Below are 18004 nucleotides of genomic sequence, written 5' to 3'. Positions count from 1 at the left end.
GATTGGTGATTGGCGGCTTCGTTTGAGGCGGGAAAAACGAGCTTCTGAGGGGGCCGTCTCCTCTCCTTTTCCCCGGGGGGGGGGGCGTGTCGGGGATTGGTGGGTGCGAGAGCGAGGCTGGTGTCGTCACTTCCTTATGGGAAGAGGAAGGGGTGTTTGTGGAGAACTGCCTTGAAGATGTTTGGGAAGAGTACTTAGTAAGTTTACCTCTGGCAACTGCTCTCCTTTCCCCTTCTCGTTTTCTCACTTGGGAGCTCCTGTCTCTTTAAATCATGCAGGTGGAAATCCAACAGGTGTGGCTTCACCCTCTCTCTATGGGGAGGAAAGATTAATGTGTGTATGGGAGGGTTGCCAACCCCAAGTTGGGAAATTCCTGGAGATTTGAGGTTGGAGCCTGGGGAGGGACATCAGTGAAGTTTAATGCTACAGAGTCTACCCTCCAAAGCAGCCATTTTCTCCAGGAGAAACAGATCTCTGTCACCTGGAGATCAGTTGTAATTCTGGAAGGTCTCCAGGCTTCACCTGGAAGTTGGCAAACCAAGTGCGTGGAAATAAAATCTTTAATTTGTTTACAAATATAATAGTAGTAATGATAATAATGTGTATGTTATTTGCTGTCAACTCAATTCTGACTTAGGTGACACTGGTGTAATCCGCCTTGAGTCTCAGTAAGAAAGGTGGATTATAATTGACATAAATAAAAAAAATAAAAAATGAATGAAAGACCACCAGAATGTCCAATCAGTAACAGCCCTGAGCCGGCTACCTAAACCCAGCTTCCGCCAGGATCGAACTCAGGAGGTTGTGAGCAGAGCTTGGAATGCAGTACTGCAGCTTCTGGCTCAAGGTTGACTCAGCCTTCCATCCTTCCGAGGTCGGTAAAATGAGTACCCAGTTTCCTGGGGGTAAAGTGTAGATGACTGGGGAAGGCAATGGCAAACCACCCCGTAAAAAGTCTGCCAAGAAAACGTCATGATGCGACGTCCCCCCATGGGTCAGTAATGACTTGGTGCTTGCACAGGGGACTACCTTTACCTTTTACCTACATAAGAGAAAGGTAAAACATGGAAAGACATTCAAGTTGAATGATCTATTTTGGAGTATAGATTCAGGTTTGGTATATTTTATTGGGAGGATATAGATTTTCTTTAGAAATGTAATTCAAAAAGGAACCATTTTTCCATAAAATTTGTTGTTTTGGGTACATTTTCAGCTTGATAGATTCCATCGTTGATTTTTTCAAATAAAAAATGGTCCCATATTTTAGAGTACCAACTGGTAATTGTCAGTACAGTATGTGATTTCCATTTTAGAGCAATTGAATTTTTTGCTGCCATTAAGAAGATATTGATGAGGTCTCGTCGAATTGGTGGGATCTCCATATCATCCCATTGATTCAGAAATATCAGCTCAGGTTTCTTTGGTGCTAACGTTAAGTTATTGTGACTCAGAGGTAGTCCACTAGAGGGCACTAGACACTGGAACAAAAGAGCAGGGACCCTATCTTCTACAGTGCCCCAAATTTGACACTAATATATTTAGGGGATTTTTTTTTTTTGAAAGCAGAATGAATCAATGTACTTCTCAAATCTTCAAGCCACATAGCCTTATGGACATTCCCTTGACATCAATGGGGCTGTTTGAAGTGTGTGTGGTGGAGGTGACAGCTATAGATCTGGTTCATTTTAGGTGGGTAGCTGACAGTAGAACAGCAGGATTTGAGTGCCAACAAGAGGCCGACAAGTTTTCAGAGTATAAGCTTTCAAGAGTTAGAGCTCCTTTCTTCAGACACCTACATGGCCAGCTAATGCAAATCCTGTACTTCACGAGAAAGACTTCTGTACAGGGGGCTGTACTGGGGAGAGGGACTGGCCAAAAGACAACTAGTGTTGTGTAGTGGCTAGAATGGCAGACGAGGGTATGGGAAACCCAGGCAACCCACAACGGAGAGCAGCGGGTTCCTTGGGTCATCTTTGCTAAGAGAGGCTGAGTGGCACTGAGAAAGCAGGATTTCTGGCATAGGTACAAGGTGGACATTATTCAAGCTCAAGATGGGTAGCTGTGTTAGTCTGTCTGTAGCAGACGAGCAAGAGTCCAGTAGCACCTATAAGACTAACAAAAATTGTGGTAGGGTATGAGTTTTTGTGAGCTTTCTATCTGAAGAAGTGAGTTGTGGCTCACAAAAGTTCGTACCCTACCACAAATGTTGTTAGTCTTACAGGTGCTACTGGACTCTTGCTCTTTTCTTCTACATTATTCAAGCTGGTGTGCATAGTCAGTGCAGCCGTATTGTTAAAAATCAAGTTTACCCTAAAGAACCCTGAAAATATTCAGAGAGTTGATATCAAGGCTCACCGCTGTGCTTTTGTTTTATTGTTGCACAGGGATCCTTTTGAAACAAAATTACATACTCTTGAAAGCTGGTAGTGATTTTGCTCCAGTTTGTGCACATGAGCCAGTGAGGGATAAGCAAATCAGTAAATCCTATGGATAAATAAATACACCTCCAGGTTTTTTTTCTTTTTTTGCAGTGTTTCCCACCTTTGATGGTTAAAGCCCACTTTATTTCCCTGTATTAACATGCAAGGCTTCGCTCTGACAACTGAAAAAGTTCACTTATAGAGTATGTTAGTACTGGCTGCCCGTCCTCTGGGGACCACACCCTTTGTGTGCCTCAATTGAAAGAACTGAAACCATAGCAATGAATTAGGCAGAGATGCAATGAGTAGCCAGCCACACACTGGAAGTAATTTTGTTGCATGTCTACATTCGTTTGATAGAATGACCCACTTGCTGCTAATACAGAAATGGGGTAGAGTTGCTTGCAGTAGACTGACTGCATGGGCAGAACAGTAAATGTCAGTTCCTGCCAGGTAGATCCCTCGGCCCCTCTCCAGTGAACACATATTGATTCCAGTAGAAAAGCTTTTATTCGGATCTTTACAGTTCAGGTCTGAACTCCATCATGGAGCTCGGTAGAAGTGACAAGACAAAACAAAAAGTCTATGTTATATCTGATTTTCCCGCGCTCCGGCAACTGTTAAAGTTTTGGTGCACGAGTCTACATGGATCCTGTGAGAACCCTTTATAGTTATGGCTAAATAGTGAGTACACAATAATAGGTTCCCAGCGTCTGGGCAAAGTAGCAAAAGCTGGCATCTTGAGACTCCAAGGTCGTCTCTGGCTAGGAGATGCATAGTTCTGTGAGATAACATGAGAGGCCCATCCTGGGTCTGGAAAAGTAACAGTTATAATATGGAAAGAACATGGCTAAGGAGAGAATGCATCAGGTTAGCATTAAAGCATTGTAACTTCAGTATTCTGGGGCATCAGTGACACAACAACCAAACAATCATGGCCTGGCTATACACAGACATGACAGTAAATCAAGCAGAGATGCAGCCTCCTTTGTGGGTGCATAGGCTCAGCTTGCAGGACCCTTGGTAGCTGTGTTTGTTTGCAACTCCTTAGTAGTACTGTTGTGACATATAGCTTGCAGGTTCCTGGTTTAGACCATTGTCAGCTTTTCAAACTATGTATTGGTATTTTACCTCTCGGTGAACAGAGGAGACCCTTCCTTAAGCAGGGCCTCACAGATTAATATTAATTTGAACTGGTGGCATGGGTGAAACAAGCAGGTAGCCAAGGGTGTGCTTGCAGAATGTCTGTAAATACTTGTTTCTCCTACAGATGTGATGTTTAATTAATTAATTCTGTACACGGGATGGGCACACACAACAAAAATCTGTTTTCTATGTTGCATCAAGTGGCTCTGGAAATCCTCAGACTATTTCCGTATTAAGAGACACACGTTTGCAAACCTAGGAAATGACCTGATATATCGCATGTCATCTCTTTACAGCTGACTTTGGAATCACATGAATGGCAGGAGAAGATTCCTTACTGCCTCTGTGATTTCTGTCCAGAACTCCACTTTTGTGTATCCTTCGTGCCAAAACTGCTTTTCCAAGCTGTACCTAGATTTAGAGAGGTAAGTCCAACTCACAGTCTAACCAGAGGTAATGGGCTGTCATCCAGTAATTCACTAGGGAGAGGGGTCAGCGTCAGAACTGGATCCATTTCATAGTACACTTAAAGCACCGTGCTCAATTGCTTGCCACTACAGATGTAAAATTTCCAGAAATTTTGAAGCCATGAATAAAAAAACCAATGCTTTTTCTTTTTTTTTTGTTCTTCCTTTAAAAAACCAGAAATGTGAGGTGGTAGGGCGGGTAGGATTGAAATATATGCAGTACTTTAAATGTATCATTTATAATTTAGTACAGCTGGATAGTTTAGGTGGCTAGCTATGTTGGTCTGCAGTAAAACAGCGGGATTTGAGTCCAGTGGCACCTTAGAGACCAAGGAGATTTTCAGAATACAAGCTTTCGAGAGTCAGAGCTTGTGTCCATACTCAGCATAAAGAGGTCATTTTCATCCTTTCCAACTGTGGCTTTCATTTACTTCCCTGCAAGCTGACTGATGATTTGATGAGGAATTTTGCTGCCTAGTCAATATATGAGCTTGCAAGGCATGCAGACGTCAAATCTTTCCATCTTACTGTCTCCTAACAGGTACAGCTGCCTAAAATGCGGCTGTTCAGGTGACGCTAGAGAAGCAAGCTATAGGTATCGGCTGTCCCTTGAAGTAGCTGACGCTCACGAGGTGTTTCTGGTGACTGTCTTTGGAAGCTGTTTGGAAGCTTTCTTTGGAGTCACAGCAAAGAGTCTGCAAAGGTAAACGAATGCACAGCTGCTGTCCTCCTGACCGAGCCGCCTTCTCCCAATGCATCCCAGTCTGTGAGGGATTTAATTATATCTCTAAAACATTTTGTTGTTCAGCTAGCTGCTTGGTTACCAAGCTGGTATGTATTAATAGGGGCAATTACATTTGTGCAGCTATAAAAATTTGTGGACCTTTTACTAGTATGAAAGGGTTCTGGGCTTAGATATGGGAGTCCCAGGTTCAAATGTTGGAGTCAGCGGGTGATCTTGAATAATTTGCCCCCAGCTCCTAGCTCACCATCTGGTGAACTATACCTTGCAGTAAATGAATTGGTTGGTTGGTTGGTTGTGAAATTCCACAGTTCTGTTTGGCTGCCTCTTCACTCTCTTTGGCCCTGTAAGATAGATGGGTCCTGTTGCTACAGTGTTAATGGCAACCGTCAGTAGGATTTTTCTTTCTGTATAATTCACAAAGACACAGAAGCTTTCTCCCTTGCAAGCCCTGGAGACTTTGCTTCTCAGTTCAGTCCCCAAGCCTTTCCCCCCCAGCTTTGACAATCTAGAACTGCTTTGCACCAAGACAGGCCATTGATTCATTTAGCTCAGACTTGTCTATTCTTAATCGACAGCAGCTCTCCAAGGTTTTCCCCTGGAATATTTACTAGTCTCCACTACATGTGATCCACTTTATATCAGGAGTTGACCTGGAAACCTTATGCATACAAAGCCACTCTCAGAATTTGGATTGTAGAGGGCATTTTGTGGAATACTAATCCCAACCAGACTGACAATTGTCCTTTCTCACCTAGTCTGGACTGCAAACTTTTGTTGTCGACAGCTTTGTTCCATGAGTTGTTAGACTGTTCTGGTAAACCACATCAGCTCAGCTGATCAGCGTCAGAGAATTTGTCACTGCAGATGCAATACAATATAGAACACCTCCAAATGCTAGGTTTTGTGCAAAATTCTAGACATACGGCGCCATGGATGACTTGCAACCATGATTTTAATGGCCTCCCCGGCAAAACAGAAGCACAGATTAACACCTTTTAAAACTCTTTGCTATGATTTTTTTTAAAAAAAAAATTAGAGAGGGGGTTAGGAGCAAGGGAATTTTTTTTGCATCCTTTTTGATGTAAAGCCCCTAGATTCCAGGGCTGAAGTCTGAAGAAGATGGATGTTGTGCTTTTCTGGAACGAGGAGACAGACAACTGCAAGCCACACTTTCATCTGCATAACTCATTCAGGTGGAAAATGACATTCTAGCTGTCGGAACTCAAGAGCATTTGCTAATGTCCCTTTGGGGCTCATTCCAGCACATGACATGCAGCAGCGTGTAGCATTTGTGCCTGAACTTCATTACGAGTCTCAACAAACAGTTTTGTCTTTATCTGCTGATTTTCAGTATTGTGCTTTTGTTTTTTTAAAGGTACATTGAGGACCTTGTCCCAGACGCAGGAGAAGCAACGAGAGACACATCCCCAAGTGTGGTATTTCAGGCCGTTGAAACCTGTTTCATTGGGAAGAAGTTTGTCTTTGGAGTAAAGGTAACTTTTTCTTCTTGTTGCATTGGTCCTAGCACGTGCAGATCTCAAGAAAGACAAAATAATATCCTGTAGATGGTCCCAACTTTTGTTTGTGAGTGTGCAGGTTTTCAGGTTACACAGAACTCCCATCCTCATTACCAGCTTGGTGAAGAGTCCGGTATGACTGGAAAGATTATGTAATTTCAACCCAGTTAGAAGATCTTACTGTGTGTGTCTGTGTCTGACTGTATAGAGCCTCAGCTGTACCTCAAAACACCTCAGGTCTTCATTTCCCATGGATAAATGCTGACTGGTTCATACCTGGCCTGTATAAAAGCATAACATAACCATGAATTGTCTTCCTTAACAATGGTTTAGCTTACCTATGAACCATGGTTAAGGACTAGCTGAAAACCAGGATATGTTTGAAGTGGGTTTGCAAAACCATGACTTGCATACACCATGGTAATCATATCTGCACCAAGCAACACTTGGTTAAGGCAGTTTCCTGTCTTTGTTTGCACAGTGACAAACAGATGTCACTGGTGTCTCCATATCCATATAAATGGGTGTGCGTCCATCCATCAGCCAAGGCACCTTCCTCAAGCTTATTTATTTATTTGCTTCATTTATAATCTGCTTTTCTCCCCAAGGGGAACACAAAGTGGCCTACATCATTCTCCTCTCCTCCATTTTATCCTCACAACAACCCTGTGAGGTAAGCTGAGAGCGTATGACTGGCCCATGGTCACCCAGTTAGCTTCCTTGGCAGAGTGGGGATTCAGATCTGGATCGCCAAGATAGTAGTCCAACCACTAACCACTACCCCACTTAAGGTTCCTTAGGCTGGAGAAAAACTTAAATCTTTGCTCAATGGAGTGGTAAGATAGGGGTAGGATCCACCCCATGTTCTCCAGGGGCAGAACTTGATTCAACAAGCTAAACTTGCTAAAGCCATTTCATTGTACATTTGGGATCTTTCAAGGTTAAGGACATGAATCATAGCTAGACGTAAGAGTTAAGTGTTGTGTCTGCACCAGATCCCCTTGTCAAAACTGGAAGGGAACAGCTGAAAAAAAAACCCTGGAGACTATAGCTACAAAAGTTGGTGCTTAGTAGAGACTGGGGTGGCTTACCCAAATAGTGCCCCACTACGTCACATCCAGCCATGGAACCAGAAGTGACATCACCTTGTCACAGGATGCTCTAGGTTTCTCTGAAAACTGTTAAGGTTTTTACCATAGAGTTTCAAATGAATCCTAGAGCATCCTATAACACAGTGCCATTGCTTTCAGTTACGGAACTGGAAGTGGCATTGTGAGGTGCGGTTTCACCTCTCCCATCCCCTCACCCTGTGCCACGCAATCAAGTGGCAGTGGGAAATGAAGATTGATGGTGGGAGGTTGCTAGTTTTTAGTAAAGCATATTTCAGGAACCTTTGAAAGAGGGAACACGCAGGCAGCTGCTGGGAAAGGGGTTTTAATTTATCCAGGTCCAAGACATGAACAAGTTTTTGACCTTTTGACTGTACCCTTCCGTGCATCTAAAAGTCAACTTGTGCTGCCAACAGCAGCTCATTTAGGCCGTTTTGTATATTTTCTCCTCCCGTCCAATCAAAACCACAGTTCCCAGGAGAGGCACAAAACCCCACATAGCAGCAATAAAACCCCTCTCTGTGCTATTGACTTTTATTTTCATTTTCAACCCATTGTTGATTGGGAGTGGGTAGATTATATATCCTTCCAGCTGTGCGCTGCTGCCAGTGTGGAAAGATATCTGGGGAGCTTGAGCATCTGCCTCCAGATACTTTGCATGGGAGGAATTCTAATGAGCAGGGTCGGTCCTGCTGCTGAAAACGAAGCTGCCTCTTCCTCGGGATTCCTGTTCTGCAGCTCTCAGTTCCGGGAGATGAGAAGTAGGGCCAAGTTATCACTGAAGCAGTAAATGCGCATTTGGGCTGCACCGCCGCAGGTTAGCCTCTAAAGACGCTTTCCCTGCGCCTAAAACCCCCCCACCTGCTAGGAGGAAATAGAGGAGAGCCCTTCTCGGTTTTCTTGTTCAGAGGAACACCCTGTCATACAAGCCCCCACCCCATGTTCAGCACGAACTGGTGCGGCCCACACACACTTGCCTTCCACCTGGCGAGTGCATTTGTATCCCAGCCTTCCTTCAAGAGCTCAGGCTGGTATACATGGTTTCCGTCCTCCATTTTATTTCTCACAACAACCCTGTGAGGTAAGCAAGGCTGTGAACCTGGCAGCTTCATGATAGCATAGGGATTTAAGGACATAAGAACCGCTCTTCTGAATTAATCCATCTCGTCTAGCATCCTGTCTCACACGGTGGCCGACCAGTTATTCTAGAGGGCCAACAACAGGGCACAGAGGTCTAGGTGTACGGCTGCAGCTGCCTCCTTTGCGCTGGGGTTCAGAGGTTCGCTGCCTCTGAATGTGGAGGCTCCCTTTCGTCACCATGGCTGGTAGCCACCGAGAGACTATCCTCCATGACTCTGTCTAATCCCCTTTTAAAGCTGTCTATGCCTGCGGCCATCGCTACATCCTCTAGCAGTGTATTCCACATTTTAGTCATTCATTGTGTAAAGAAGTACTTCCTTTGGTCTGTCCTGAATCTCATCAGTTTGGACCAAGGAATACTTGGTCCACTCATCAATTTGGACCAAGGTCTCTCCAGATGCTACTCTGACTGCCACACCACACTGACGCTCTTAGCACCATCTTTGTGGCTAACTTAATGGCACAGTGAGCATATGGAAGTTTCATAGCTATTGCCAAGGAATATCAGAATGTTAACAAACGGGGCTTGTCCCCACTACCGTTTGTGTGTGTGTGGTGCCCTCAAGTCATAGCTGACTTTTGGCGACCCTGGCGGGGTTTTCATGGCAAAAGACTCTCAGAGGTGGTTTGCCATTGCCTGCCTCTGCAGCCCTGGTCTTTGTTGGAGGTCTCCCATCCAGTTACTAACCAAGGCCGACCCTGCTTAGCTTCTGAGATCTGACAAGATCAGGCTCACTTTTATTGCAATCAGATATACTCCCTGTATTGTATGTGATGCCTTAGACAGTTTTCCATTTTGCATTGTATCTTCACTTCCATAATCCTAACCCTGTCACACTGTTACTGAACGGCATGTGCTGTCTGATTGAATTGTTTTCTGTATTTCATAATCTGCGTCGAGTCTCAGTGAAAAAAGGTGGGCTACAAATGAAGGAAATGAATTCCTTCGAGGCAAAAGGGAAAATTGGGGGCTGGCAATTTTTATTGCACTCCAGCCAGGAGAGGGCACTTCTTGCCTTGTCCATATTAATTGGGTTCAAGAGAGAAAATTCCCACTTTCATGATACTTCACAAGTGGTCCGGGCTAGCAGCTTCACATAGAAGTCGCCTTTCCTGGCCCTTAGCTCTGGGGGAAAGTGTTCCATCACAATCGTCTTTTGACACTTTAATATTAAATAAACGGCTAGTAGACCAAGCGGTGGGTATGATGTTTCAGTCGTAGGTAGTCAGGACCACTTTGGCCTTTGGAAAATTCTGCGCAGCATTAATCGCAGAAATATTTCTTCGGAAGCAGAAGCAGCAAAGATGAACCCGCAGCTGTGGGTTCGTAGGGAAAAACAAGTTACAATTTCTGCAAGATTCAGGTTTCTTTCTCTGCACTCCCCCTCCTGCTTCGACCTCCTCCTTTGACCTTTGCTTCCTGCCACTAAAGGACTTGGCTAACTTCTGCGATCCTCCTTTTCACTTGAAGGCCTGATTGCCTCTCACTGTGCCTGCACCGAGCTAGCCCAACTCTTCCCTCAAACAAGCACGAACAAACACAACACTGCAGCCGAGGCGTAAAAGACCACCTGGCTCCAACTCTGACAGTAAATAGTCTCTATCACACCTATGTTGGCTATTCACTCAAACCTTGGTGCAGTTCCTCAAAAAAACAGGGTTATGTAGAGGGGAGGAGTTGAAGGGGAAACAGCCGGTGTTTTATACATGCCGACTGCCTCCATTGATTTAATCATTTCCGCTCATTCCTCCCATTCTTTTAAAAACGTGCAATACCAAGTTCAGAAATGAAGCATTCTGGCTGAGCACATTGATACAAAGTAATCCGTTTTATATATAAACCACATTAATTGCGTGTATGCAGGACACAGAATAGAAATGTGTTTTGTTTTTGTGGAGCTAGTTTCTGAGGGCATACAATTTGTTTTCTTGCAGAAGTCTGAAAAGCAAGATGGTGCCAGCCACCTGCAGAGCCACTCTCAAGTTGACCGCCACTCAAAAGTTCTCACAGCCTGTCAGATGTTTGTGCCAAATCCTGGGCTTGTGGGCTGCACTGTTATCCGTTACCTCCATCAGCACCGACGACGCTCTTCTAGTTCCAAGGGCAGTCATGGGGGCGTGTGGTCTCCTGGGGACGTCTTCACAGCACTTGATCAGCCAAGCAGTGAACTTAGTTGCTTGCATGGCTCTGGGGACTGGGATCCAGTTCCCTCCAGTCACAGAGATTGCCTTTCAAACCTCTGGCCCCAGTCATTTGGGCTGACTTCCTCATCCATTTCTAGGGGGACCGCGGTGAATGCTGCAACTTCAGGTGCGAACCAAGCTACCTGTGATGAGCAGAAATGGGACGACAGACTTGTCTCTCTGCAACCCCACGACCAATCAATCGACAACTCTCAGGACGGTAACCTGACTGTCAGTGAGAAGAACTTACAGGAAGATGATGAATTGTGTTTGTGTTCTACTTGGCGTGACAGCATTATTTTTAAAAAGAATGCGCAGAGCCACTCCTCAGAAAGAGATGACTCTCGATCATTGCAAAATCCATTAGAAATCGGGAAGAAAAGCTCTCCCAACAAAATTAATATCTGGCATCGCCATGGTCCAGAAAAACCACCGAACCCTTTGCTGTGCCAGAGGCAAGGTTATTCTTTTTGTCCACCCATCTTGTGTACCGGCCATTCCAGAGATGGTGGAAGCTCTCAAGATGACTCATGGCTTTGGGATGAACTGCCCTCTTCTGAAAGTCTAGATGAATTCATTGCCAGGATTGAGAAGAGCAAAGCCATGGTGTCGCCAACAGAGACTGAAACTCGGGGACACGTCCCAAGCAAAGGGGCTGGTGAAATCCAGGGACATGTTAACCCATCATCCCTTCAGCTAGGTGCTGCTTCCACAACTGGTGAAATACGTGAGAAGCTGCAGGAAGTAGCTGAGAAGGTGGATGTGTTCAAAGAATCTGTTTCCCCTCGTCACTGGTCTAACTGGTCGTCCCTTAGCGGCAAAGAATATCAACAGGAGGCCTCATTTACCACTTCCTCTACTCAAAGAAAGGATGACCGGGAATATCTGTCCAGCCATCATCAGATCTTGCCTCACCTCTCTCTGCTTGGAACGAAACCTTCCAGTTCAAAGGGAAGTTGTCTGTCATCCAAGGAAGGAGTTGGCCAAGATGTCAATAGTTGTGAGAATCACTGTGCCTCCTCCTCTTTAAAGGCTTCTAGTAACTGCCTCGAAAACCTTGCCCGTTTAAATTGTAAGTGTGAGGGCAATGTAACAGGTTGGAGAAAGAAAGAAAATTCTCACTGTGAACTAAAGCAGATTTCTGACCTTACAGATGTCCAGGAGCAAGGCTTCACCTTGGCAGCATGTGACAAACAGGAGAGAGTTTGTGAAAGAGAGCCATTCCCAGAGGTGCAGGGGGGGAAGTGTACAAGGGGTGAGATCAGCAATTTGCTACTGGACTCTTCCCTTTGCCCCCAGGGTAGTTACAATGCCTCAGCCGATCTCTTTGACACTAATGCTGCAGGAGTGGAAGTTGTCGAGGGGATTTTAACGGCCGAGGCTTTCTCAGCACAGGAGGGTGCATTGACCACAAAGTCCACGGCCTCTGGATACAAGCCGAGTGAGTTGGAAGCCAGCTGGACTGCTTCTCAGAATGGGTTATCCTTACTTGATTTGTTTGCCACTTGTGAACCAAGAGCAAGCACTCCCGTCGCTGGTTCAGCAGTCGAGTTAGAATGCAGCCCTTTGGGTACCCAGTACTTTGTGCCTCCTTCCCAGTCCACTCCCCGAGTGAGACCTTGTCAACAAGTGAGGCTCCCTAAGGGGAAGGAATCCAATCTTAGTGAATTGCCGCTGAATAAATTGCCTTGGATCGATGCCGAATGGAAAAGACCCCGGCCTGCCTTCAAAGCCCCATTAGTAAAACAGCTCGTCAGCAAGTTCCTGCAATCCAGAAGGTCGAGCACCTTGAGCTCTGCTGCCACGGATACCTCAATTACTCAGGGGTTGTTTGTCAACACTAGCCGAGCCCAGGGGCTGGCTGAAGACGATGGTGAGGAATGCATTCCTCCATCAGAGGAAAAATGGATGCAGCCACTTCCTTTCCAGCATCGAAAAATGTTTGGGTCGAGGAGGAGGAGCAGGGACCTTGCGGAGAAGACCCTTTTTTCTGAAAAGCGAAAGAGATGGGAGGTTCCAAGAGGTACTACTGGGGTGGCAAGAACAGAATTCACTGATAGAAGCCAGCCACCAGCAGAGGCTGCAGTTCATGAAGACGTTGCGGATTGTGAGCAAGTAATGGTGGTATCACCTGGATTTTGTACCTTTTCAAATGGCATCAGGTTGAACCTGTCTTCCACACCTCATTGCACACCTTGCACCGGGAACTGGTCTCCTGAACTGTTTGGAGATAACAGCTCCTCACCATGAAAGCCACTTTATGAAACCCTCTTCTTGGAATATAAATTTCCTTCTGAAATGTTACATTTCGGACCCAGTTGGAGACTTCGATCCATTTTCAGTGGAGCCAAAGCAACTGTGAAATGGAAAATGACTACTTTTTTACAACTGCACCTTTCTCCCCACCCCCTTCAAAAAAAGCTACACACCTGTAAATTTTGTGTGTTCCTCAGGGCACTTTTAAACAATGAATTATGCCTGTAAATCCTTGGTAAAGCTGCAGCTTAAGCGGTCTGTAGCTATGCTGTCCCCAACTTTCATTAAAATAATTTTTTTTTAAAAAGAAATAATTTTTTCCTCTACTTGTGGACTTTAACAGATACTGCGTGGCCACGTTCTTGGCCCCCATCACTGCTTTAGTGATCCACTGCCCCGCTCACAAGCAATTACGCTAACCAGATTTCACTCTGGGCCTGCCTCTATTGCCATCAGTTTACACCCAAGTGCCATAATGCTGCCATAATTACATCACCAAAAGTGACCTTGCCCCATTGGAAAGGTGTGCATTCATTTAAGCATTTAATTTTTAATGATGTAAAGGTTTGTTTCCTTTCTTCTAAAGAGTTCAGAGCAGCTTACAGTATGCACCAGTTAAAACCAACTCTGCACCAAATACTAATACCAAATGATATAAAACACAGTAAACTGCCTACTTCCTACCCCCCCACCCCCGCCCAAAGCTCCTGACAACTGTAAAAAAGTCCAAGCTGCCAGCAGGAGGATCTTTCAAACTGGTCTGCTAAGCGTCCTGAAGCCCCCTCTCAAAACCCATTTCAAGGGGTGTCAGCCAGGATGGAGAAAACTCTCAAGCGGGCAACAGCTCCATGTGCCTACTGCAGAGGACACTATGGGAGGAATTGTCAGACTGACATAAACTGGTTCGTGGGCCAGGGTATAAATGATTTCCAAAGAAGGGTTTCCATGCAGCTTGATCCTGTTCATCGGAGCTTACTCCCAAGGAATTGTGCCTAGGATTACCACCACCACCCTGATAAAGCCTGGTTGTGTATCTCTAGTTTATCTGAGAATCATCTCCTGCAAATAGGTTCTGCATGCATCTGTACTGACTCAGGTACCGGTCCGAGTCATCTTATTGGGGATAGCGCTGATCATTTGTTTAGGGAAGGGTAAAGAAGAGCAGCTGATGACTAAGACCTCTGTTATACTTTTTGTACTTCTGTGCTGTCCTTCTGCCCTCAAAAGCACCTGCGCAATCAAGCATGGAGGAAGAGTAGGCCTTTGGTTATGGGTGCCTGTGCAACCGGGACTAGGGATAGGATTAATAGGGCCCAGCCCTACACAGTTACACCCTTCTAAATCCATTGAAGTCAGTGAAATTCGGAGGGTGTAACTGTGTCTAGGATTGCACTGTAAAAGCTATAGAGAATTTAAAAACGCAAAAGCAGATGGGGAGACGGCCTGCACTTCAGGTGAGAGAATTCTGCCTTTCCTAATCTGCAAGGCAAAATCATACCCTTAGCCATTTTTGAAGTAACGGTAGAATTAATTTTAAAGGACAGAGCCAGGCCTCTTCTTATTTTAATTAGATCTGAGACTGCAACGTCATGGGGCGGTGGCTCAGTGGCGGTTTGGCATACCAAAGGTGCCAGGTTCAATTCTTGCCATCGCCAGCCATAAGGGTTCGGTAGCAGGCGATGTAAAAAACTGAAACCCTGGAAAGCGGCTGCCAGTCAGAGTAGACAATACTGACCCTGATAGACTCACGCAGTATAAGGAAGTTCCATGTGTTCATGGTGAACAGCAAGTGATTTTATGGACTGATTCGATTTATTAAATTTATAATGTGCTCTCCCCGCAAATGGGCTCATCAGTAGTAAATCCACAATGCAATTTGTATTAAAACCATAATTAGACTTACAATTCAATAATAGCTCTAAATGGTGGACCATATTTCCAACCCTCGCCCTGGGGTGGGCAATAGAGGAGCGGCCATGGTCCAGTGAGATGAGCTGTGGGTAAGCCCCTCAAAATCAGTGGGCCCATGCCCACTCTATTTTGTACTAGACTGCCTTCTCTTGCATTCTTCCTCCATTCTGTAATAACGTGACGACGCCATGGCGGTCCCTGGCCCGAAGGACGTTCGCCTAGCCTCAACCTGGCACTGGCCTGGTGGAATTCCCTCTCTGTTGAGACTAGGGCCCTGCGGGACTCGTTACAGTTCTGCCAGGCCTGTTCCGCTAGGCCTATGGTAGTCGTTGAGGCTTAGAAGGACTACTTGTTCAGCCTCTCTGCTGTGGCCTTGGTTCACTGTTTAGCTGAGACCTCTGCAGCCTGCCCTCTCTACCCTAATGAATTCCTGATGAGGTGTATTAACATCACACATTGCAGCTTGGATTTGGTTTTAATTTTTATACCTTTTATAATATTGATTTTATATTGTATTTTATGTTGTTCTAGTATTATTAACGTTGTTACCCGCTCTGAGCCTGCTTGCAGGGACAGTGGGCTAGAAATGTGATAAATTAATTTCTATACAAAATATGGGTAGGAAAAAATCCTTGATATCAACCTAGAAGCGGAATTTGTATGACTACTTAGATCGCATTCCATTAAGATTGTACAATTCATGTTTTTCTACTTCATATATTTATTTAAAACATTTCTGTGTCGCCTTTCCACCCAAATAGGGTCCCCAAGGCAGCAAACATTAAGGCCTATGTTTTAGTGGTGGAAAGTGCAGTCAAGTCATAGCCAACTGAAGGTGACCACTGCAGGGGTTTTCAAAGCAAGAGACAAACAGAGGTGGTTTGACGTTGCCTGCCTCTGCAACCCTGGTTTTCTTTGGAGGTCTCTCATTTAATTATTAACGAAGGCTGACCCTGCTTAGCTTCCAAGATTGGGCTTGCCTGGACTACCCAGGTAAGGGTATCTCAGACCTATCTCTCTATAAAGCTTTATCTATGTTGTAAAGTACTCTTAAGGCAGAAAGCTAACATATTGGGCAGAAAGATTCTAGCCCAAACTTCCTCTTTTTCTCCATGCAGGGCATTGTTGTGGGTGGAGAAGCACTTAGTCATGTGAGCACCTGCAGTCTACAGTGATAACATTAATACAGATGGCAAGGCAGGGATCAGATGTTGCATTTAGTCCTCTTCCAAATGAGAGCTAAGGGCCACAAAATGTGATGGAGAATAAGCAGAGGGGGCCAAATCTGGTGTGTGTGGTGAGGGGGTCTCTTTCTTCCACGTGCTGCTTTTAATAATAATAACATTCGATTTATATACCACCCTTCAGGACAACTTAATGCCCACTCAGAGCGGTTTACAAAGTGTTTGGCTTGAACTCCATTGAAATGAATTTCCGTGTAGGTGCAAGGTGATTCAGAAGGGAGCCCAAATCCAAACTTTCGATATATGCTGATTTGCGTTTGAACTGGCTGAGATTGAAAGGAAACTTGGGAGTCATAGAGGACAACGCAATGAAATTATCAGCTCAGCAAGCAGCAGTGCTGAAACGGACAAACTCTGTACTGGGGGTTATTAGGAAAGGGATTGAAAATAAAACAGCCACTATTGCAACGCGCCTGTATAGATCTGTGGTGTGGCCTCACTGGGAATACTGTGTGCGCAGCTCTGGTTGTCGCCGCATCTCAAAAAAGATATTGCAAGGCGGGGAAAGTGCAGAAGAGGGCAATCAAAATGATATAAGGGGTTCGAGCATCTTTTCTATGAGGAAAGGTTGAAGAGTGGGATTTTTCCAGTTTAGAGAAAAGATGGCTAGAGGGAATATAATAGAGGTTTATAAAACTATGCACGGGGTAGAGGGTGGAGAGAGCTTTTTCTCACTCTCTCATCACACTACAACACAGAGCGCCCAACAAAGGTAATGGGCAATAAATTGAGAACGGACAAAAGGAAGAGTAATTAGATTGTGGAGTTCACTGTCAGAGGATGTAGCGATGGCTACTCGTTTCAATGGCTTCCAAAGGGGATTAGACAGTGGGTAGGTCTATCGGTGGCTACTAGCCATGGTGACTAAAGGCAGCCTCCATGGCCAGAGGCCTCTAAACGCCCATGCTAGAACACGATCCAGGACAACTAAGTAGCCACTGTCTGGAACAGGATTTTGGGGCAGATGGGCTATTGGTGAGATCCAGCAGGGAACTGATTATTGTATTGTATTATTGAATGCCTCAGTACTGGCTCATGTTGTGTAATCGGTCTTGAGTCTCAGCAAGGAAGGCGGACTATAACTCAGTATTGCAGAGAATGCAGAAATGGCACCCTTCTGTTCATTGCACAGAAAAGACAAGACCCCAGCTTGTGCATGCAAGGTGGTGACGTTTTGCTTTCCGTGTGATCCTGCCTGAGCAAAATATCTTTGTGACTTGAGCTGTCTAAAGATCCAAGCAGCAGCTGACAGCGGACCCTGCAGTCACTGTGCTTAAGAAAAAATACAGGCGTGATCACAGAAATCACTGCCAGTATAACTGGGACAGCCACAAACACAAATATTATCATAAAAAAATCTTCCCTGGAGATGAAACGTACCTATCTAGGATGCTTGTATCAGACACAGGTTCCTCGAGCTCACTAAGAATTTTGAATTGCAAATCAGGGTCTTCCATACAAAATGTTTGCCTTGTTTTCTTTGAAAAGTAGGGGGGGGCTGCTAATAGATGACAGAATGATTGTAGATGCTCCGTTCTCCCAAAGGAGGGTGTTTTGGGCCTTGCCGTGCAGCTGTGGAAAATAAAAGGCAACATCTGGAATGCGGCTCCACTAAGAAAAAAGATCTGTGTCATGGAACAATACGTTGTTGATTGAGCTGTCTGATGAGCTGGGTGACAAATGGGCCTTCCTTTCCCGCTTGCCATGAAGCACGGCCCCCTGAAGGGGCTCTTCTGGCTGCCCAAATGTTTACGAAGCAAGCTTTTGTGTTCCTGCCACTACACATACTGTTTGCAAAAAGGTCAGCCTGCACAGAATGTGTACTGTTCATTTTGTTCCAGCGAGGACAGAGGAGGATTTAACAG

At 45.1% G+C, this 18004-nt stretch overlaps 1 protein-coding gene across 1 annotated transcript; it reads left to right on the top strand.

The window, feature by feature from the left end:
- The first annotated feature begins 137 nt into the window (after window positions 1-137).
- Window positions 138-13154, top strand: DDIAS (DNA damage induced apoptosis suppressor). Its single transcript, XM_054974485.1, has 5 exons — window positions 138-197; window positions 3863-3991; window positions 4575-4736; window positions 6154-6271; window positions 10480-13154. The coding sequence occupies exons 2-5, from the start codon at window positions 3879-3881 to the stop codon at window positions 12976-12978; spliced, it is 2892 nt and encodes a 963-aa protein (XP_054830460.1). The 5' UTR covers window positions 138-197; window positions 3863-3878; the 3' UTR covers window positions 12979-13154.
- The last annotated feature ends 4850 nt before the right edge of the window (window positions 13155-18004 follow it).

The sequence above is a fragment of the Eublepharis macularius genome, chromosome 3 (genome assembly GCF_028583425.1).
Source record: "Eublepharis macularius isolate TG4126 chromosome 3, MPM_Emac_v1.0, whole genome shotgun sequence".
In the NCBI taxonomy this organism is placed as follows: Eukaryota; Metazoa; Chordata; class Lepidosauria; order Squamata; family Eublepharidae; genus Eublepharis; species Eublepharis macularius.
Note: the sequence above shows the minus strand (reverse complement) of the source record. Positions and strands in the feature narration are given on the sequence as shown.

Excerpts from the sequence above, each read along its gene's own strand:
- DDIAS (XM_054974485.1), top strand. The coding sequence starts at position 3,879 with ATGAATGGCAGGAGAAGATTCCTTACTGCCTCTGTGATTTCTGTCCAG. Across the intron at positions 4,737-6,153 it reads ACAGCAAAGAGTCTGCAAAG|GTACATTGAGGACCTTGTCC; the intron begins GTAAACGAATGC and ends GTTTTTTTAAAG. Across the intron at positions 6,272-10,479 it reads AGTTTGTCTTTGGAGTAAAG|AAGTCTGAAAAGCAAGATGG; the intron begins GTAACTTTTTCT and ends GTTTTCTTGCAG.